The 22841-nt window shown below is 40.3% G+C and overlaps 1 protein-coding gene across 5 annotated transcripts in view; it reads left to right on the top strand.

The window, feature by feature from the left end:
- Window positions 1-21516, top strand: part of SHQ1 (SHQ1, H/ACA ribonucleoprotein assembly factor) — a 113391-nt gene extending 91875 nt beyond the window's left edge. For 4 of the 5 annotated variants that reach the window (XM_050957389.1, XM_050957392.1, XM_050957391.1 and 1 more), the window contains exon 12: window positions 19713-21016. In XM_050957389.1, coding sequence (XP_050813346.1) covers window positions 19713-20364 — 652 coding nt within the window. In that variant the 3' untranslated portion in view covers window positions 20365-21016. Of the gene's footprint in view, window positions 1-19712; window positions 21017-21113 lie in introns of those variants that run through there. The other variant, XR_007774956.1, reaches the window with a different exon arrangement.
- The last annotated feature ends 1325 nt before the right edge of the window (window positions 21517-22841 follow it).

Genomic DNA, 22841 nt, shown 5'->3' with positions numbered 1-22841 from the left:
CCTTAGGCGTAAAAGCTTTAGTCCATTGTGTTGTGTCTAGTAGAAGAAAGGTTTATATATTCTCTAAACTGCTCGTTTTTAGTTTGGTTTTAGTTAGTTTTAAGTATGTATCTTACTCCTAATTATTTCAGTGGTCAGCGCCATTACGCTTCCACATAAAACCAGTAATCAACAGGTAAAAATTGTACAATAAAAACTGCTCCCTGAAATATGCATTTGAAAATCAGAGCAGTGTTGGCAGTTTGGCCAGACAACTTGTTTCTGTATCACATTTGCCTGAATGGAAACTAGCACTAGGAATAACAAAACAGATCATGAAGTGTCTTCTTTTTAAGCCCCTTTATGTTCATTTTTAAACCAATATTAATACAGTTTCACGTGTCCTATTCACTTTCAAATGAAATATCACAAGAAAAAGATAAGACAAAAACATTATCTGTGAGTGAACACTTTTCACAAAGCCATCACTCTAGATCTAACCTATCAGTCCTCATCCTCAAAGGAAGCCTGCACAACACTTTCAAAAGAGGAGCCTGGGAGCTTAAAGTCATTACACTGTGAAACACTGAATATCATGGGTTGAAAAGACACCTTGGGTTTATGGTTTGTTACAACAATCTGTAACATATTAACCCCCTCTTTTTGTCCTATGACTCACAGCAGGTGCTAACAGGCCACTCTACCTTGAATGGTCTCTTACTACTTATGCTAACTACTAAAGCTAAACAGTGTGTTCCACCTTGCATTTTTCTGTGACGCTGCGGGTAACTTTTCCATACCTGAAGCAGAGCTCTATGTGGCATGAAATCTTGTCTCTCTCACCAATAGAAGTTGGTCCAATAAAATATTAGCTCACCCACCTTCTCTCTCTAACGTATTCTCTCTTTTTCCTACTTCTGGGATGTTCTCTGAGCCCCAATGCTGCCTAGGGAGACCAGACATCTCAATATTATCAGGTTGGTCCCAATATTAGGGGCTTTGTCTTATATAGGCAATTATCCTTTTTTAGGAGTGGGGGTGGGGGTCCAGATTTTTCACGCTTGCTGTTTGGTCACCCTAGTACTGCCCTATGCCCATTCCTTGCTATCTTTCTTTGCTTTTCCACTTACTAAGGCTTTGTCTAAACTATGCAACTTTAGCAACATGGCTGTGCTGCTACAGCCATGCTGCTTAAAGGCGTGCAGTGTACCCACTGTTGGTTGGCAGGAGAGAGCACTCCTGCTGACAAAACGCTGTTCACACCAATGCTTTCCGTTGGCAAAACTTGTCTTTCAGGGGGGTGTTTTTTTAAACACATCTAAATGAGAAAAGTTTTGTTGTTCAGTTGCCAGTGTAGACAAAACCTAAGCCATTTATCTTTACCGTTCTTATGGCACGGGGAACCTGAATTTAGCTTTTGCAAACACCACTTTCGTGAAATAGCGAAGCATAAGTATAAGCATTTGCAAGATCTGGCCCAGGGTATCATAAAATGTAATGCTTTCTAAGTGTGTGAAGTATTTTACTGTGACTTCTGTGTGAATAGTCAAAGATTTCTAAACAAGAATTTTAACAATATTGACAAATCAGTGTTGCTGCTCCTCAGGTTCTGGAGTCGCTCATTTGTGTGTTGTATACCTATTTGCATACTGAGCCGGGTGTGACTTGAGTGATTGAGAAATCGATAAGAGAGGAAATATGCAGGTGAAAACTAACAGCAGGGGAATGTCCCATTTATAAATAAAGACAAAGGATTGGTCTGGTATTGCTGAGTGCAAAAAGACACAGTGAATCCTTGACCTGGGAGGGAAACTGACAACCTGCTTGTCTCATGAAAGGAAGGTCACAGCCTGATTGAAAAGCACTGCAAGGATTTTGGGTGAGCAATACTATACAGGACATGAGAGTAACTTGTTAATGAAGTCTAGGCTCTAGAATGCTTGTTATGATTTTATTTTATATGTAACCATTTGTTTCCAGTACTTTTACTTGCTACTACTTGAATATCTATGGTTTCTTAAATAAACTTATTCTTGATTTCACCATAAACAAATTTAAGTCTTGTGAGTTCAGTAGAGGGGTGGTCTGGGGTGAAACTGGTAAGCTGCTGTGTACTGCTTCTTTGAAAGCAGCAGATTGGTGAATACTTAGTGTCCAGTGGGTCAGAGGTTAGATGATTTAGGAGTAAGGGGGCCGCAACTGGGGGTGGGTCTGGGGCCAAGAGCGGGGTCAGGGCTGGGATCAGGAGTGGGAGTGGAGCCACATGGCCCGAGGTTGAGGCTGGGGTCAGGAGTAGGAGTGGAGCCACATCTGGACTACTGTGGCGGTCAGAAGCCAGGCCCATGGCTGGGGGCAGCTCTGCTCCTGGCCCTGTCTCTAGCCTTGGCCCTGGGCTGCAAACGGAGCCACAGCTGGGCCAGAGTGGGGGCTGGTAGCTGGGCCCGCAGCTGGATGCAGTTCTGCTCCCAGCCCTGCCCCCAGACTCAGCCCTGGGCCAGAAATGGTACCGTGGCCAGGGGATGGGGATGGGGACGGGGACAAGGTCGGAGCTGCAGTCAGGACTGCAGACTAGTGCAGAACTGCACCGAGGCTGGGGCCAGGGCCAGGAGCAGAGCTGGGGGTGGGTGGGGTTGGGTGGCCGTGCCACCCTGAATGTTCCTCTGTGCCCCCCCACAGTGTGGTGCATCCTCCAGTTTGGGGACCTCTGCTGTAGAGTGACAGCGGGGCCTGTGAAGCCTTGGGGGGAGTGCTTGGGTTGCCTGTGGCCAGTGAAGTTGGGGAGCTGACCCACATCAGGTGCAGATAAGGCTGCCTTGTGTTAAGAGCAGGTGGTAGCAAAGTGCCTCACAACCCTGGCTACTCCCAGGAACCATCATAGAGATTTCCTGTACTAGAGAGATTTAAGAGGTTTTGTTTAATATCAGAAAAGTGTCAACTAGAAAATCTTCTCTGCAGAAATGGAAGAGATTCCACCATTGGTGTAGCCAGTGGCACTCATCCCTCTTCGATCCTTCCCTTTCAGACATTTTAGATTACCTATTCAGTTTGACGATTTTGGGTCTCACTCTGAGCTCTGTTAAAGTTCATTTAGGAGCTATCACAGCTTTCCATTCCCCTGTTGAGGGGTTTTCAGTGTTTGTTATCCCCACCATTTCCAGTTTCACTGAAGGGCTAGTTAACCTTTTTTCCAGTTCGGGGAACCCACTCCTTCATAGGACTTGAATTTGGTTCTCTGTTTTCTGAGGAAGTCTCCCTTTGAGCCACTAGCTAAGTGTTGCTTTCTGCACTTTTCTGTGAAGATTTTATTTTTGACGCTATCATTTCTTCTGGGAGAATTGGTGAGCTCGGAGCCTTAATGGCTGATCTCCCCTACATAGTTTTCTGTAAAGAAAAGATGTCTCTGGCCAGATCTCTGGTTTTTAGTGAAGGTGACCTTGGACTTTCATATCAGTCATGGTGGTGTTGGCTTTTTAAATGGACAGGACTAAGCCCTTTAGGCCCTTTTTTTCACAGACAGACTTAAAGGAGTCTCTGTTTCTATCCAAAAACTCACCAAGTGGGTTTCTGGTTGTATCATCTCCTTCTGTGAGGTCACATTTTAAGATTTAGGACCATATCCTGGAAAACCATGACTTTAAAAAGGACTTAGGGGTCATGGTAGATAACCTGCTGAACAGGCGATCTTACTGTGATGCTGTAGAGGGTGAATGCACTAGTTGGGTATATAAGCAGAGGAACATCAGGTAAGGGTAGAAGGTGGTATTACCTACGTATATGGCATTATTGAAACCATTATTGAAATACTGTTCTAGTCCTGGTGTCTGCAATTCAAAAAGAATGTTAAAAAATGGGAAAACATTCAGGAAAAAAACTACAAGAATGATTAGAGGTCTGGAAAATACACGAACTAAAAAGGTTCAGTGGTTTATGGAAGAGAAGGTTAGAGGTAACTTGGTCATGTTCTGCAAGTACCTGCATGCTAAAGAGGTTTCTGATAGTAGAAGACTCTTCAATATAGTCGAAAAATGCACAATGTCCAGTGGTTAGAAACTGAAGATACGCACCTTATCTTGTCTGAATTTGTCTGTTTTTAATAGGGTAATTAACTACTGGAGCAATCTACCTAGGGACATGGTAAATTCTCTATCATTTGCAGTCTATAAGTCAAGACCAAGTATCTGTCTAAAAAATATGCTGTAGCCAGGGGCTTGATGTAGAAATTATTGGGGTGAGGTCCTTTGTCTTGTATTATCCAGGAGATCAGACTAGATAGTCATTTGTCCCTAGGTCCCCTCTGGCCTTAAAAACCTCTGAAAATGTTATAATTTTCTCCAGAGGAGAAAACGTAGACAGAGCGCGGATAAGTGACTTGTCAAAGGTCCCACTCAAAGCTAGTGCCTATATTGGGAATAGAACCTGGTCTTTTGACTCAAATTATTGTGATTTAACTACTAGATCGTGGGTCCCAGATTTAAAAACGGTAGCTAACAAGTTGTGTGCACTTCCATAAGTTTTTGTCTCATCTGTCATTGTTGCAATGCCTGTCCTTTCATATGTTTTCCCTTTTTTAATGTAATCTTGAAATACCATACTTTTCATGTAGATTGTATCCTCTTTAAAACCCATACCTGTAACGGTAAGTACATCTAGGGCTCTTTATAAATAATACTACCCATGTAATATAAAATACTGACTAGAGTTGAGACTTCAAGTAACAACCTGTTTGCCCTGCAGGCTTGTAAAAGTGGCAAATAGTTGGATGTAATACCAGAAACTCCTCTTTATACATGTTTTAGCGAACCCTGTAAAACATTGCTTTTTAATAAGGGATTTAATCTCTCTTCCCATCTGCTGGCTGCAGTTTCCTTTGATGTTTTTCCTTTCTCATCTCTGTTGTTTTTCCTTTATTCCGTCACTTTTCTCTAGCTCGTATTCCTCCAGGCAGTGTCTGAATGCATCTTGCCATGGGTAAACGGGAGTGGGGGGCGGGGAATAAAGCCGACTTATCTCCCCTCAGGCTTGGGCTTTGATTTTCAAAACTTGTGAGGAGGCAGTTCCTGTTTGCCTTCAGAGAGCTCAGTGATTTGGGTCGTGTCTTTTCAGTCAGCACATTTCTGCTGACTCTCCTGTTTTGACTACAGGAATGATGAGCCTGTGTAGTTGTTGCCTTTTTAAGCAGGTGGAGTGTGCAGCTGTGATCAAAGGGGGAAGCTGTTCTGCAAGCAGATAACATCTTCCTTTTCTGTTTTCAACTTTGTCAGTAGCTGGCTTGGTCTCTCCCTTTGGCAGTGATTCCACCATAAACCACAAATGTGAATGAGGATGGAGTGAGAGGAGGAAAAGGGTGAAAGTTCTCTATTAATAATTTGCTGAGATGATGATTTGCAGTTTTTGGCCTAACGCCTATTAGCCACTATTCCCTGGGGACTCTCTCTCTCAGCAATTACTGCTCTAGGTCAGCTGCACTGAGTGTGGGCCAGCAGCTCTAGGTGTAAACACGAGATGGCAAGCAAATTCCCCTGTTATGGTCAGCCAGCAAAGGAACAGACCATCAACCATTTTAGGTGCAAAACAGTATGATGATGATTCATTATTTGTATTACTGTAGCACCTAGGCACCCTAGTCATGGAGCAGGACCCCACTGTGCTAGGTGCTGTACAAACACAGATTAAAAAGACAGTAGCTAGACAGTTTAGGCTGTTCTGAGATGGGAATGGATGGAATCCTCCCCTCTACCAGGGATTGGTAAACTTGGAAAGTTTGGCACACCTCCATTTTAAATGTGCGTGTTACTGAAGAATCCAGGGTAACAGGGTGTGAAGGATGGAGGCTTTTTTCTTTTGTCAGGATTAAAGGCAGTAGTAGCAGTCAGGCAGAACTATTAGTCATAACTTGACTAGCATTTTTCTGGGATTGAAATGTACACTTCCTTTGGATGCCTTTGGTCTCCTGGTATAGCACTCGCATTACGTACCATACTGTGTTAGGAGTAAAAAATAACACCAGAGATACAAGGTGGAGACCAATGCCTATATAAAGATGGCTCAAGAGATGTAAAAGGAATTGTGGGTTGCTGTCTGCCATACTTATACTTAATACGTTTTAATATATGGATACATTTTATTTCCTCTTCTGGGAAAATCCAGGTAATGAAACTAAGATGTTACATTCTTAAAGCTTTATCCTTTCTTAATATTTATAAATGTGCTCTGGCTAAAGCCTAGTCTTTAGAGTTGGTGTGAAAGGAGCACTGCAGAATTTCAGAATTGCCATTGAGGAAGACAATCATCATTTGAGACAACCAGGCAAACTCTTTAACACGAAACACTGCTACTGAATAGAAGCAGTGGTACTGCATTTCAGATTTTGTTTCGCAAAGTTTGGTGCTCTGAGCCACCAGTTTGTTTACAGTACTGCCAGTTAGACTGTAACAAGCACACTTCCTTTTCTCTGCCTTCCTTGTCATCGCCCTCTTAATTTCAAAACCAGTTTATGCTCCCTTGGAAACAGAACTTTCAAAACGGAAGCCAGCTCTTGTGCCCCTCAGGGTCAGTGGATTCTTCCACTTCAGTCAGTTTTTCATATAAAAAGGGGCAAGTTCAGTTTCCATTTTCTAAAGCCAGATGATTGGTTCTTGCTTTGAAAAGGATTCTCCTTTAATATAGACTGTTTAAAATTATGGCACTCAGACCTCCATGTACAGGGGGAGAACTTAATCCTCTAGGTGTCTTTTTGAACATGATGCTCCAGTTTATATGGTTTCTCTTTTGGATCTCCTAGTGTTATCGTAGAAGTGGGTTGAAGCATACTCTCCTGTATCTCTAAGGACTACTCTCAAGGAAACAATTAAAAAACACAAGCCTCATTCATAGGAGATGATGGGAAGGATGAAAGTTTACCAGTCTTTGCTCCCTGCAGTCACAGGAAATTTATATTGGCTAGGCCCGTATTATTCTAACAGCTGATACTACCAGAGGAAGCTCAAAACTCCAATTACTGGGAATGAATTACTGCCTGCCCATAAAGGTGATGATTGGTTTAACCCTGGTTCATATGAACAAATATTGCAGTATTTATGTCATGTTTACGCTCTTCTGGCTTTTTCTTCTACTGCAGATAATGTAGTAAGTAGTGTAAAGTTTAGTTCAATTTTTGTTTCAGCTACAGTTTTATAATCTTTTAAAAACCTACCTTCTCTCTTGAGCTCACTGATTAGATTTAGTAGGATTTTTTGGTTTGGGTTTTTTGGTTTGGGTAGGATGTTTCGGGGGTTTTTATGGTCAATAAAAATGTTTATTGTTTCTGACTCATGAAAAATGTGTAATAAAATAAATATGTAAAACACATATTATTATAATATCAGCCTTTAGCCATATCACCCCATTCTGTGATCCTCTCAGATCTTACAAGCTAACTAGGTCTCTACTTGGATGGGAGATCTCTGGGGAACAGATTTAGTAAGAACTGCTGGAAGCGGTGTTGGTGATTCAGTAAATGCTACCATTTTCTCTTTGTCAGTATGTTTTGGTGTGCCAGAGGGTGCTCTGCTGTTGGACATGCCATGTTTCAGGGAGGACGTAAAACAGATCCTTCCCCCCCGTGTTCATTAAAGAACAACTGTTATTCTTTGTAAGCTAGTGATATCATTGTGTCTTTAGCACATTCCAACTCAGTAATTACATTCTGCTTACTTAAGTTTCAACTCCAGTTTCAGTTGGCTGTTTTAGGGTTCTTTGGCCTCCGTTTGTGTACTGTTCTGCTCTGTTAAATAGTAGAAATGTTTCATGCTGGAGGTGGCTATATTCCCAGCAATGGTTAAAATGAAATGCTCATATAGTTTGTGCTGGTATATCATTTTGTTTTGTAGAATACTTTGGGATGAAAAGAACTGTATAAGTGTAGGATCATATCGTGATCACAATATCGATAACGTATAGCCATGCAAAGTGATTGATTCAGATTATCTATAAACATTTCCAGTACAGATTCACAGGCTGCCTAATGTGATTTTTGTGTTTCAGAGCAAACAAGCTATATATACAGAATTTTTAGGTCCTAATAAGCAGTATAGGGCATATTTGTTGGCTAAATGCTGTGCTTACTCTTTTTAAACCATTTGATTAGCGTGCCAGTGGCTGAGTAGCTGAATATAAGGGCTTGTCTACACTTACATTTTCTAGTGCTCTAATTTGCTGGCTCACGGGTGTGAAGAATGACCCCCTGAGCGCAGAAAGTTTGGATGCTTTAAAGCACTAGTGTGGACAGGCTCCGGGCACTGCAAGCCATACTCGGAGCTATTTGCTTCTTGGAGGTGGATTACCAGGAGCGCTCTCCGAGAGCTCTCTCCCAGCGCTCGCACGTGACCACACTCACACTTCAGTGCGCTCCCACGGCAGCACTTTGAAGTTTCTAGTGTAGACGTAGCCTTTCTTGAAGGACTAATTTGAAATAACCTTGAAATTGTAAAGAGCAGGATGGAAATGTGGCCTCTTATGTAACATGCATGTGCCAAAACGTATAATTGAGTCAAAGGTTTATCTCCAGCCATATTTTTAAGTTTTTTATTTTTTGTAACCCAGTGCTTTATAAAGAGTAAGACCAGCAAATGGGTGATGTCTGTAGGTTGATGTTTCTTGTTGTTATAGTTAAATGTTCATTTGGAAGCATTTTTTTCTGAAAAATTACCCTGCAGTAATGGCCATTGTTGGGCTATTTGTGCTTTCTCGTTCCTATTAACGAAGGGTCTATTTTTGCATGCCATCATCAGTAACAGTTCTATTTCATTTTATTCTGATCAAGCCTGCTCCTTTTACTATCATTTTACGTCCGTATTTTATTGAAATTTAATTGAGCTCTTTTGTTGTCTTTCAATTCTGTATCTCAGTAATTCAATCAGTGTTGATTTTCCTTTCTAGCAGCTTGGAACTGCTTTTCCAGATTTGGAGGGAACTTTTAGTGTTTCAGTTTAATTTCTAAGGACAGTACTATCCTTAATCTATCATCCCCTCTGTTTTTTAAGTAGTGTTGGAGTGATTTGAGTACTTCTTTCTAGATGTCAAAATATGCAATTGTAGTAACTTATAGTATTGCCCTAGGGGGGCAGCTTTTCATTATCAGCTTCAAGGGATGTTCCCAGAAGAACAGTATAATATCTTCCAATCACAGTTTTGGCTGCTGAAGCACCTGTGTCATGCTTGATGAAAGGTGTCATCCAAATTTTAGATTGACAACTAATTTCTTTTCCTTTCAAATGCCTATGGCTATTTTGTCATCTGTTTCATTCAAGGATCAAATTCCCTTCTGGCCCTTTCTTCCCATGATAACATGGTCAACTATAACTTTGCCTGAGCCTTCTGTTTCAAAGGAGCCCAGCTATGAGATGTCTTGCCATATGCAAATTCATTTTCATCAAAGTTCCTGTGCGAAATTAATGTCAACATTATCTCATTCTCCCTAAGAGTATAAACCTAGACAATGGCAGGCTTGCTCCTTTGAGAGCCAGGTTCTTGGGAACAGGAAATAATAGTGCAAAGGGGCTGACTCTTTGCAGATGCACTGAGATCTGTTTGACTTCTATTCATCATTGATGATTCATGTAGAAACATACATGATCCTACTGCTGTCTGTGCTCTATCTGTCTGGTGGCTAAGCATATAACTTCATTGTCCTTTATAGGTTGATTTGTTATTTTGTCATCTTACCCAAACACTAAATTCACACACACTCATCTCACCTTCCTTACATCACGAGGACAAACATATCACTAAAAACATGACTGGAACCACTGAGAGAACAATATTAAGACTGGAGGAGGCTTAAGATGTAAGAGGTCTCTACTCAAAGAATAATAGGGCAGTGGTGAGTAATGCAGCTTGGTATGATTCTGAACTGATTCCAGGCCTGACCAGCTCACTAATCTGCCATCGACACTTTTATCTCTATAACGAAGCATATATGATGTGCTCACTGCAGTAGTGCATGGAAGTCTGAACTGTGACAGGCTTTAAGAGCAGCAATTTGTCTTCACCCCGTTTTTCACTAAACCTCACTAACTTTTACAATAATGTTGTAAAACTTGGGTGATTGGAAATGCCCTGCAATCCAGCACGCACAATGCCTTTAGCTTGATAATGCAGCTACTTCACTCTAAGGTGAATCTCATGAGTTCAGATCCCCCGTAGAGTGGAGATAAATTAAATAACTGCCATTGGTAAATCAGTCAGCTATACTGATGGGCACAGCATGATGTCATGTTGTATTTGAATGCACATCGAGGCATTGCAGGCTTGCCATTGGGGATGGCTGCTTAGCAATGTGACAAACTCATTTTCCCAGGTGATGGAACCCTGGGAAACTATATGAAGAAGACTCTATCCAGGGACAGTCTGCCACATCTGTGAGGCCTGCCTGCCTTTTCTTTAAACATTTAAAATGCAGGTTTAAATTTAGGGCTTAATTTAAAATAGGGCTTGTCTGCCCTACAAAACCAACTGAGTTAGGGGTTTACCAGCAGGGTTGTCCCCCTACTCCAGGCACAACACAATTAAAACCTGTTGTATAGATTCAACCTAACTGCATTATTTGTAACAGGATCACATAATGAAATATAGCCCAGGCTTTAGTCTGATTATTAAACCTTGGTTACAGCCTAGTCAGGTCCTGTCCACACAACAAGTTTAAACCATGCTGCCCCCGGGATTAGGGATAACATTGTTGCAACCAGATCCCCTGGCTTGGTGGTTTTTGTAATGTAGTTAGGCTCTTTATCCAATGAAAGCAGGAGAAAGTGGGAAATAGTAGCAGAATCAGACTAATGTTATAGAATTTGGCCAGAATATTAGGAAACATCCATGTAAAATCAGATTAGCCATGTGATTTGTGCAATCCAACATGACAGCATCCACGCACCACACAGCAACTCAGTGTGACTTAGCAAACATAAGTAGTAAGAATGCACTGTTGCACTCACCTGTAATATGGTAGCACCCTGTTAAATAGAGAGATCTGAAGATTGTATTACTGTATAATGATTCTCTAAATAATCACTCACTGTTGTAATGGTTATTGTTTTGTCCTTGATGTTTGGGTGGTATGGATTTGTAAATCTGTTAAAACTACCTCAGTCAATAAATACCTATTTTAAAAAAAAGCACTGTTGCTTTATGCATGTATTGTGCCATCCCATGCCGCTATGGCTAATTTACAATGTAAACTTCTCAGGGTAGTGAACTGTCTTTTTATATATCTGTAAAATGCTATGCCAAACATACGCTGCAGTAGAACAATCTTTTTTACGTGTGTGGGTTTTTTTAAACCATTAAGGTGGCGCATTTTTGCGCATGAACTTTTATTCTGTTTCATTTAGTAGCAAAATGTCACTGAACTATGCGTTCAAAGCCTGATGTGCCAACCTGGCTGCTGTGTTTATTACACACATGGGTGTAAATATTCCACACAGTAATTTAGCTGGGTAACTCCCACGGTGATGATGTAAATTGCATGGTTAAATGTCATGCATTATATAGAACAGTGGTTCTCAAAGTCGGTCCGCCCTTGTTCAGGGAAAGCCCTTGACGGGCAGGGCTGGTTTATTTACCTGCCGTGTCCACAGGTTTGGCCGATCGCGTCTCCCATTGGCCACGGTTCTCTGCTCCAGGCCAATAGGAGCTGTGGGAAGCGGCGTCCAGCACATCCCTCAGCCCACGCCACTTCCCACAGCCCCATTGGCCTGGAGTGGTGACCGTGGCCAGTGGGAGCCGCAATCAGCTGAACCTGCGGCCGCGGCAGGTAAACAAACTGGTCTGGCCCTCCAGGGGCTTTCCCTGAACAAACAGACTGGCTTTGAGAACCACTGATATAGAATATTTATTGCTAACTGATCTTTAACTCTTTCACGTAGTTTTGCTGCTTGGGCTGAATCACTAAACCAAGAGCGTTGCTGCACAGGGCAATCTACCACAAGGACTGAAAGGCCTGCTCCAGTAGTTTGTGTTCTTTTAGGTTTTCCTATGTAGTGTTATTTCTGGTATGTTACTCAGAAAGGCAGGTTGTATATCATTTTACTTTTATTCTGCTGCAAATTAATATCTAGGAAAAACTACGAATAAGGGATTCCAAGACAGGTTGGATGCCCCAAATTATGCATGTATTCTTTATATTTAATATTTGGGCTCACTTTGTAGCCGTTATCTTCTCCCTGCCTCCCAACAGAACTTACCTTCAGCAACTATAACTCTCCAGATCATTTCCCCTCCAAAAGTATGATAAAAATAATCTCCAAAAAACAGGCAGGTACTTTGCCAGCAACTTTGGAGGAGGAGACCTGGGCAGCTCACTCCCCTGAATGTGGCTAAGGAGGACAACTGTGTGTGGCACCAGGTTCCAAGTGCCCTTTAACTCCCCAAGCCACATGGGCTGCAAGAGACAGAACAGAAGCTCTTGGAGCAAAGCCAGCCTCTGGGAGCAGTATTGGCTGCAGTGAGGCAAAGAGTATCTTTAAAGCCCCTGTACTCCAGTCATATCAGCCAGCTGCACCTTAATTGGAACATTGAGACATTTTGTTTGTCTGCTTATTGGTGCTTTGCTTCAGGCTCCTCCCTCCCCCTCCATTAGTACCCTCCTGTTGTTGGCTTCACTCACTCTGCTCCCCATACCGCTCTCCATCCTTCTCTCTCTCCTCCCAACATTCTCTTCCTTTTCCTACTTCTTTACTTACTTGCGTGTTGTATCGATTTCCCCCACACTCACCTGTTTTTGTCTTTTTAGCAGATAAGCTGTGTGGAGCAGAGTCACTCTCTTCATGCATATTTGTAAAGCACCTAGCACATCAAAGCTGTGTTGTAATCTAATGATGATAATACTGCAGCATTGTCTTCCAGCTGTTACGTCAGGTGTATGGACAAGACCTGTAAGGTGTCTGCTGTCTATTTATCAAAGCTGTCCGTTAAATAAAACGTGCCTATTATCAATTTAACCTGCAGTTAAAAACATTTTCCCAATGCAATTGACATCTTGACAACTAATAATTACCATGTGCAATGCTTCAAATACCTATTATGCATGTTTATGTAAGATCACTATTACCATAATAAGATATTACCACAAATGTGCATACTGAATGAACATATCTTCAAGTAATCATGAGATTTAATTATTATTGAAGAATTAAAATGTTTGTTACTTTAATCTTAAATACTATTCTAAAGGTCTTGGAAACAGCAGGGCATGTTTACCAGATCCCTAAATTCTGCACTACATCCCCCATTCTGTTCATGACTTATGGTCACTTCTGTTCTCTGGGCTATTGTTTTAACCTGTACAATTTATCAAACTAAATCCACAGTCTCGCTTGGGAAGGTGTCCTGTGCTGTGATTTCTGCAGTGTGGTTTAGCTGTCTTCCACTGAGTCAGATGTCTAGTACTGGCATGGTCTATCTCTAGCTGGATTCCTGAGATTCAATTCTCCTTGCTAGCGAATTGTTTCATTAAAAATAAAGTGAATTGACAGGTGTGTGCTAACAACTACTTAGTTCTGTTTATCTCTTAAATAGAAGAGAGAAACTTTTCCCCCTGATGGCAACTGCATAACTGACCATCAGATTTTTACTTGCCTTAATTCTTCTACAATTCAGAGAATGTATTGCATATACAGTACTATTTTAGTAGATTTGTTTCTTGGTTCTTCAGCTATGCTTAGAATTTGGGGTCTTTCTATAGGATATTTTTCCTTTTAAAAAATATCCAGAATAAAGGAAATATTCTTAGATAGATGAGACCTACTTTTGCTTTACAAACTTTAAATGCAGGTTGGGTTTGTCTTTGTTGGCTGAGGAGTTACATTATTTCCTTTCCATATTATCAGGAGTCATTCTCTTTCTCTCTCTCCTTTTCTTCCCCCAAAAGGCACCCTTTCTATCACAAATCCAGAATCTAACTAACTAGTTGTCAGCAGTTGAAAAGCTTCTGTTCACATTGTTCTTTATGTTTTGAGCTTGGGATTCTTCAGTTCAGTGAAAGTGATTAAACAATTGCTTTAGCAAAAGGACTTTAAAAGGTGGACAATTATTTTTAAAAAAACCCACCAAACTTTTCATCAGAAAGTTTGTGTTTTTATGCGATAATAGCTAAGTGTGCTTGTTAAGAATGTCCTAGAGTCCTTAAATACTATAGACAATAGAGTTTTTGCAGTCTATACAACAATAAAAAAAAATATAGATCTGAGAAGCTCCCTAAATAACATTTATGGAATCTGCTTCTTTAAAACATAGAAAGTTCTTGTTTTTCTTGATACCACCTTTCCAACCTGTCTCAAATATCAAGCGTGCAGCTGATGAAGTCAGCCTATTCCTGAGTCAGATGCATTGTCATCAGGTGTTTATGTACTGCTTCTGTTCATTGTTCTGTTTTAATCTACCATTCATAAAAAAGACAGTAGCATGCAAAAAAATCAAGTTTAAATAATGCTAACATTGCAGCACAATCAGTCAATTGCGGGGAAGATTTAAACTGAACCTACACAGGAAAAATAGCCATTGTGCATTTTTATGCTGCTTTATGATATATAAAGAAGGCCTGAAAATGGGAAGTGGTTTCTTTTTGTTTTTTACAATTAGAAATTTCAGCTTTGTATACTCTAGTTTTCTTGGAAGAGATTATGGACGACTGGAGCACTCCTAGGAGTAAGACATTACATGCACCAAGAAAATGAAATCTGAGTAACTGAAAGGAAGAGGGATTTTTCAGACTGTGGAAAATCTATTGAATTCAAATATCTGACACAGTTGGGAGGAAGGAATCGTTTAGTCCTTAAGTGAGTGCTAAACAAACTCCTATTCCAGTTCTCAGGCTCTCTTCCAGAAAAAGGGGGAAGACAAGGCAAGCAGGGGAAAAGCCCTTCTTTGTACATGATATAAAGAAGTGGGGGAAAGGCACAAACCCATTTTTTCATTTGCAGGTCACGCTGTGGTAAAGCTGATACAGTCATCCCACTTGTGTTTGTACCACAGGGCTCTTAGATACGTCTCCAGTGTCATTTAACCTCGTGAGCTGCTGCATTTAGCAGACTAAGAATAGGATGCCAGTATGAACTCTGAATTTCCTTGCTTTTGTGTGATTACACATCATGCACATTAGTAGATGTGGGGTTCTGAAACGCATGCAGTCCAACAACCACAAAAATGTTATTCCTTGGGCTATTTCTCAGGTACATTAGGGCAATTTTGCAGCACTCCACCAGCACAAAGCTGTCCTAACAACGCTAACATTACTGCCGCTCTAGGATCACCCTCTGTATAGGGATCACTAAGTGTCAAAGAGTCTCCATAGTACAGATGCTACTATCCCCTTACTGAATCGAAGGTGGCTCTGCACCCTCATGAATCCTGCCTCCCAGAAGAGCCCTTTGGGGTTGCTGGCAGTCAACAGAACTTAGAAGAGCCCCATGGCTGCCGCAAATGGGCCCAGGATTAGGGGAGTGCAACAGTAGCTTAAAGTCTGCACCCACATCGACCGTGTCCTGAGCTGCGCCAAGAACTTCTTGACCACAGCTCAGAACTGAGCCCTTGTGTTTGTCTGCTGTACGCATGCCAATGGCTCCACAGAACCATGCACATAAAGAGTTACAGTAAGTCAACTGCATAGTTCAGGAGGGGACCGGTGGAATTGTTGGTCTTTGGAGAGCATATCCGAATCCAGTTGGAGTACTCATAACTACTTTATTTTATTTTTTTTTATAGAAAGTAGTGGAGTCCATTGTGTCATTTTTATCTCCTTTCCCTTGTAGCACATGATGCAGGTGGAGAACACGTCATCTCTCAGCAACTTTGGTAAAACTTTCAATGTGAAGAGTTAATATGGATCTTTTAGCAACAGCTATGCAATGGAAATCAGTTAAGATCATTACATTACTATTGAAGAAGATCAGTTCATAGGAATTAAACCAAGGCTGTCAGAGAGCGAGTATATTTTCTGTTGCACCCTTGTACCTATCCTGTAGGAGAGTATTTATTCCTTCCTGACCTGCCCCTGTCAGACACCAACTCTTTCATAAGTGGACTCACTGTTTAGTATGTACTTATATTGCGTAAAGAGTGGTGGGGACAAGTATTTGCTGCTTTAAAGAGAGAAACCCTTTTTTTATAGCCATAGTATTACATTTTTGTTAAGTAGCATAATGCAAATGAAGGAGCCAAAACATATTACCATCTATTTTCTTCTTGAACTCTGAGCTTTAGATACTCTGGGGCACAGATAATTATTATGTATTAATAATAAAATTTATGGAGTGTTGTAAATTTATGTGGACCTCTACAAACTTCAATACGACATATTTCATCCATAAAGAGCTAGCAGTCTTGGGAGTTGAGAAAAGGGAGGGTGTGGAGAATATTAAAAAGGCGGGAGGTGGGATTGTGTGGCTAGGAGGGTTTAAGAAGTAATTTGAAGGGGTTGTGGAGGAGGTACACTTGGCAGGGAAGAATTTGGATGATAGAAACCAGAAGGTGAAGAATTGGAAGACGAGAGGAAGTACAAAGAATATTGGGAAGAAGAGCTTGAAGAAATGAGCGAAGAGTAATATGGGGATAAGATTATATAGGGCATTGCATGTGACAACAGCTGTCTTGAATTTTATGCAGTAAGAGAGGAAGGAGGGGCTGTCATGCCTGGAGTTGAAGAACAGTCAGCAGAGAGAAAAACATTCCTCCTTTTAGCATCAGTCATGGTTTACTGTGCATGTTTGAAAGTTATAAAGGGAATTTTTTGCACAATGTACATTTAGTCTGTGCAGTCAGATTATCATTGAGGCCAAGAGTTTAGTAACATTTGAAAAGGAATTGCATTTTTATATGGTTACCAAGAATATGTAGAGGTTTTTTTCAAAATGGAGATCTGGAAGGGATATAAAACCTCATTCCTCAGGGCATAAACCAACCTCTCAATAGTGGGGTCAGGAAATAAACCAGGTGGGCAGGTTATTTTGTTACAGTCTGGGGGGGTTTGCACCTTCCGGTGGAGCAGTTGGTACTATTCTGGCAGAAACAGGCCAGATGGACCCTTGATCTGATCCGCTCTGGCAGTTCCTATGATTCTGTGTAACTTTGTACTTTTAAGGAAAATGCAAGTTGCTGAAGATGATTTGGGGGAAATGTTATGACTGAACAGCACTGGGATTATTTAATGAAGTAAATTGGTATATTAAATAGTTGATGAAAATTTTGGATAATGTGTATCAGGCATTACATAGAGAATTGTGTGGCTTATTTGTGAGCTTTGGTAAGTGCTTTTTAATTGTTTTTAAACTTTTATGTGGTTTTGATTACTCTCCATAAACATGAATTTCTGAGTTCTTTGGTTGGTTTGAATGGAGAAAGTTAACAAATAATCTGTTTCAATCCAAGTTTTGTTTTTAAATGCTACGCTGTCTCTGTAAGAATGTGTAAGAAGCTGCATTAAATTCCCCTTCCCCCACCTTTTAAATAAAATTCCTTCAGGAGAAAAAAATTGCACAGTCTATGTTATACTGAGTAATTATCCCCCCTGGGAAGCAGAATATAAAGATCTTTAAAGTCATTCAACTGAGAGAGCAAGCGCTTTAACTTTTGCCTTGCAGGAGTTATGTATTACATTATCAGCTGCTTGCTCCAGTGTCAGTGTGTCATGCCTTGCAGGTTAGCAGGTTTTGGCAGAGGAAATGAAACCCAGTCAGTTACTGCAGGATTTATAGTAGACCTGCTGTTGCAGGAAGTGGTGAAAAGTTGATTGATAGTCTGAGGCAAAACTCTACAGTAAGAAACAGGATGTATGTTTGCTATTTATACCTGGTTTTCTTTTTTCCCACATTTCAAGACATTCTCTTACTTTTTGTTCTCTCTGTTTATAAATTTATGGCACAGTTTTCTGGTAAAGCATGTGCTGAATTTCAAATACTTGAAGAAATTTTTACAGCTACAGTTGTACTAAATGAGCTTGCTAAGACTGAAAGTTGACCTACCATGTCTGTTGTCCCCTATGGTAGGCCTTACCTAAAGGGTCTAGCAGGTTTTTTGTTTAGTTTGTTCTTAGGTACAATACTAAATAAATTTAAAATAAATCTACTACTGATTTATTCTGCAACACGTCCTCAAACAGGTGCACAGGTGCTGCTGTGATAGGAGAGAGAACACACATATGAAGTAGGGCCCATAATAAGTTACATAGTTGCAGCATATTTTTCTTTTAAATTTTACATAGCAGGAAAGATCATTTTTAGAAAATTTAGTGTGAGATAATTGTCAGCTGATCAGTTCTTAAATCTAAATTTTTGGTATTGTTGCTTTTTTAAAGTAAAATTAATTATTTTTGGCTTAATGAATATTTATTTGCTAAATGTATGGCTCAAAATAGACCGATAGGCAAATGTTTTCCCAGAGATTGTATTTTTAACCTACCATTTAAAAAAAAAATTGGTTTAAACCTTACCACTTTAGGACTTCATCTCACTTAGCCTTGGTTTTGTAATGCAACATATTTTCTTACTCCTAACATAAATATCTATTTGGCACGTGTCAGCAGTTCAGCCGAGGGAAGGTGTGGGACTCATTAAAGATGAGATGGGAAGATTTGTCATCTTAAAGAGGTGGGCTTTAAGAAATTGGAGAGGGAAGGGAAAAGAAGATGGGATTAGAAGAATGACGGTAGAAAGGAACCATTGAGAATATGGTATTCAGGACTGAATGAACCTAGGGTGAATAATGTTTAGAGTAAAGTGGTGAGACTTGCATAGAAGAGGTACACATTTGTAACAGAGATGTAGGAGATTTCTCTTAGCCATAAAATCTGTGTCCTGCTTTCATCGCTTTTTGTGGGAGGTTTTTGTATTTTGCAAATTTCCCATTTGCTGTGCATTTAAATGGATTAAATTTAATACAATTACTTTGTCTTCACAAATTATGCCATTCGGTTGAACAAAACCAAGTCCAGTACCATCTTTCCCAGGTTTGTTAACATTGCTGTTTTGGAGGTGCTCATTTACTAGGGAAGTATGTTAATCGGCAATAATTTGTGTCCATTTGGAGAAGAATGGAAGGGTAATAAGAGGTTGATAAATATGTAATATAATTCTGAAGGCATCAGATAACTAAGGGGCATTAAAGAAGAAAAATAGGAGTTAAAAAATAGTGCAAGTAGCCCAGTGAGAAGAACCTGACAAAATATATTCTGTAAATATACTGTATTTTTGGTAATACTGTGAGGAACTTGTCATACCCTATTTACATTTGGGATATGACAAAGCCAACTGACTTAGTCCCCTCTGGATTCATGCCTTACCAAGCTGTTTCAGACCAGCTAATGACAGCCCCTGGGGTAGCCAAACGCCGCAGTTTTACAACATTAAAAATAGATACTATCTCTGCAGAGATTTCATGTTGCTTCATCATCATAGTTGCAGTTGGTGTTTCTCATTACAATGTATCTCCAAAGTTTGTAAAGAAGTGTGTGCTTTCTTCTGAAAAATTCACTGTAAATTTGCTGAGGTGACGATTTATGTAGCTGCTTTTCTAGCCTTGTGGGAATGAATAAGGGATCATTTTTATCTTTGTTTCCTGTACCTTTTCTGTTACCATTCTGTAAGGGAAGAAGGAAGTTGTTTACAAACAAAATGAATAACAAGAATGTTTAGCTCCCTGCTACTTATTATCAAATGGGAAATATTTTGTTTCTAGAGTTTAACAATGTGTTTTGTTCTTTTTTAAAGGTCAAAAAAGTTAGCAGCACTTGCTGAATCCTTACAGAAAGCCAAACTAACTAAGGCCCATTTAGGGTTTGAACTAGAAGAGCTGGAATCAGCTGCACTTCTAGTACAAGAGGAAGAAAGTGAGTTAAAAGCTGTCAGCGTAGTTTCCAAGCAACAGCTGCCTTCCTCTGAATTGGAGACAAGTGACTCTGAAGAATCAAGCAGTACTTTATCATCTGAGACAGAAAGCTCTGATTCAGATGAACAAGAGTCCTCAGCCAGTGAAGATGGGAAAATAAATTCTCTACAAGGCGCACTCCAAGAGGAGAGGACAACCCCACTTATTGACTGCAATGGATTAGGGCAAGACACAGACACTTTGACGTTAGATGTTAGTAATGAAAAATCAAAGGCTTCTTTACAATCTACATCTGTTCCTGGAAAACTGATAGAGGAATTAGGAAAGAAAATGCAGACTGCAATTAGGCTTTCAGAACAGCCTGAAGAATTGGCTACTGCAAGCGACACAGTTTTGCAAGAGAAAGGAGCAAATTATGCAGTTGAACCCCAAAGGCTTTCTCAGGATCCAACTGGAAAAGAAAATTTCTTGGAGGTTTCCCCTAAGAAAAACCTACTGCTGTTCGTTGGCAGCACAAATGAAGATGAAGACTAAACAAGCGTATTAGGAAAAACTCTGACCCTTTACGTAATACAGCTCATTGCTATAATGTGATGTTGTTCCTACATCTAATGTGTGCAAAAAGGAGGTGATATTTTTCCTGGGTTTTTTTCCCCCACCCAGTTGACAGTTCTTAAACACAGGATTGCTTTGAAGAGAATCAACAAGACTTTCTCAAACCCTCATAATTAGATATATTTTGTACATCAGTGATTCATCAGAAAGTAAAATTTTGATCCCCTAACTTCAGTAAATGCTTTCAGGAACAGTTTTCATTAAGGTTAGTAATGGAACAAAGAGAGATAATGAAATATAACTGAAAATAGTTGTACCATCACTTAACTGACTCAGCTGATGACATCTTCTTGATAAATAGCCCCGTATATTCATGATTTTTTAATGACATTTTACTACATTATTGGATTTCAAATATTTTATTACTAATTTCTCAGCTTTAAAAAGAATGATGAATGTCATAAAAATCCAAGCAGCACTGGCAGTTTTTGTTTGTAGTTCCAAATAAATGTTCCTCACCTTTTTGTTAGCATAAAATAAAGGGAGTTTCTTTATTGTGAGGGCCGAGCAATGCTATGTATAAGCTTTTTGTTTCTACAGTCCTGTTATAAATTGTTCTTTACTACTTTCAGTATTTGTTTATTTTACTGTGCTGTCCATTTTTGAAATGTTTCTAGGTTGTCTCCTTTTCAAAAATGAAAAAATCTTGTTTCGTGTTACTATTGCAGGGCTGTTTCTGGCCCCACTGAGGTGGGGAGACAATGTGGTTTACAGCTCTGAGCACTGGAATGAAAGCCAAGAACTCTCAATTTCTAGTCCCAGCTCTGCCACAGATTTACTGTGACTTTGAAAAAAGTCACTTAACTTCCCTATGCCTCATTTTCTCCATCAGTAAAATATAATAATACTGGCCTATCTCAAGGTGGTGTTGTGAGAATATTTATTAATATGCTCATGATAATAGTGAAGAGTCTAATGTTTTACAAAAGAAATGCCATATTTCCAGGTATGACTTACCCATAAAAGGTTGCTTCAGGATGAAAGGTAGCGTGAATGGTCTCTTGCTTTCATGTTTGTGTGTGAGGTGTGGGTGTGTGTTGTTAATATTAAAATCCAATTTTTGGGGAATGAAAAAACAAATTTGATTTTGGCAGAGTTTCTGGTAGTTTGTCATTGGTAAGTGGCAGTTCTTGAAAAGGGATGGTTATTGCATAGTGGATGGTGCTGTGCTGTCATTGGACCACGGTAACAGATTGGTGATGAGGAACACAAGGATTTATGTGCTCTCATGGGAACTGTGAAACTGCAGCACATCTCAAATTTAGTCTTCCCACACTTAGTTTTCGACCTTCACTTACAATTACAAAAGCATATAGGAAGTCACAATTTAAAAACATTAAATTCTTCAGCCTTGTTGCAATACTCCCCGCACCTCTAAAGTCAGCAGTCTCCCTCTGTGCCAACACACACTCCGGTTTCACCTCTGTTGGTAGGAACTGCTGCCCTCACCCTACCGATACTGAATTTATAATCCTAGGTACTTGTGAGTCATTTCACTGCCACTTGTTTTCTCCTCTTCCTGTAAGGGTGGAACCTTCCTCATCTTACAATTAAGCATTTCTTTCTGTCCCTGCTAACAATTAAATCCAAAATATAGCTGGTATAAGCAAGATGCATTTGAGAATGACAGAGAGAAAACAGGTAAAAAAAAAAAGAGTGAATGTTGAAACTTACTAGAAACAAGCTTCAGAAAGCTGAACTAATACGGGTTGGGAAATGCAAGTAGCAAAAGTTAAAGGGTACATGTCAGAGTCTGTCTGCTGCTTTCGTTTTTTGTTTTCTCTCTCCCCCATTTTGTGGCAGGCTGCCAAGGAGAGCTGGTGTGCCTGTTCTCCAAACAGGTTTGTTTCCCTCTAGGAACTGGCTACCTCTTTTATTGTGAAATAAATCTCTTTGTTCCAAAGGATTAACCCTCCTGGTGACTAAGGACGTGACACCAATCTGCGTTTGTCCAGGCACACGATAGCTTGACCTTTTCCCACTGCTCCTCAGGGAACCTTTCTGAAGTGAAATACCTGCAGTGTCTGACGTAGCAAATACTGTATGGATAGGAACATATAGAACATAGTAACTCTGGGACACTTTGGGGTTTCACCCAGGCCAGTAAGGGGCTGTGTCACCACCTCCTCGTTAACCTTGGTTGCTACAGTGCAGTGCAGTTTTGGCTCAGAGCCCTGATATCATCAGCCTGTTTGCAACTCAGTGACCTCACCCTGGCTTCCACTTGCCTGGTTACTACTCCCTGCAGGGTGATGAAACAGCCCCATTCAGTTCAAGATTCCCCAAAAATCTTCTCCTTCGAGTGCTCAGACCCTTTCCCTATAGCACTCTGAAAACCTTACCGAGTTTGCTGCTCCTTTAAAGAGACAGAACACAGCACCAGCCTGTTAGTTTGG

This window comes from Gopherus flavomarginatus, chromosome 6 (genome assembly GCF_025201925.1).
Source record: "Gopherus flavomarginatus isolate rGopFla2 chromosome 6, rGopFla2.mat.asm, whole genome shotgun sequence".
Taxonomy (NCBI): domain Eukaryota; kingdom Metazoa; phylum Chordata; order Testudines; family Testudinidae; genus Gopherus; species Gopherus flavomarginatus.
Note: the sequence above shows the minus strand (reverse complement) of the source record. Positions and strands in the feature narration are given on the sequence as shown.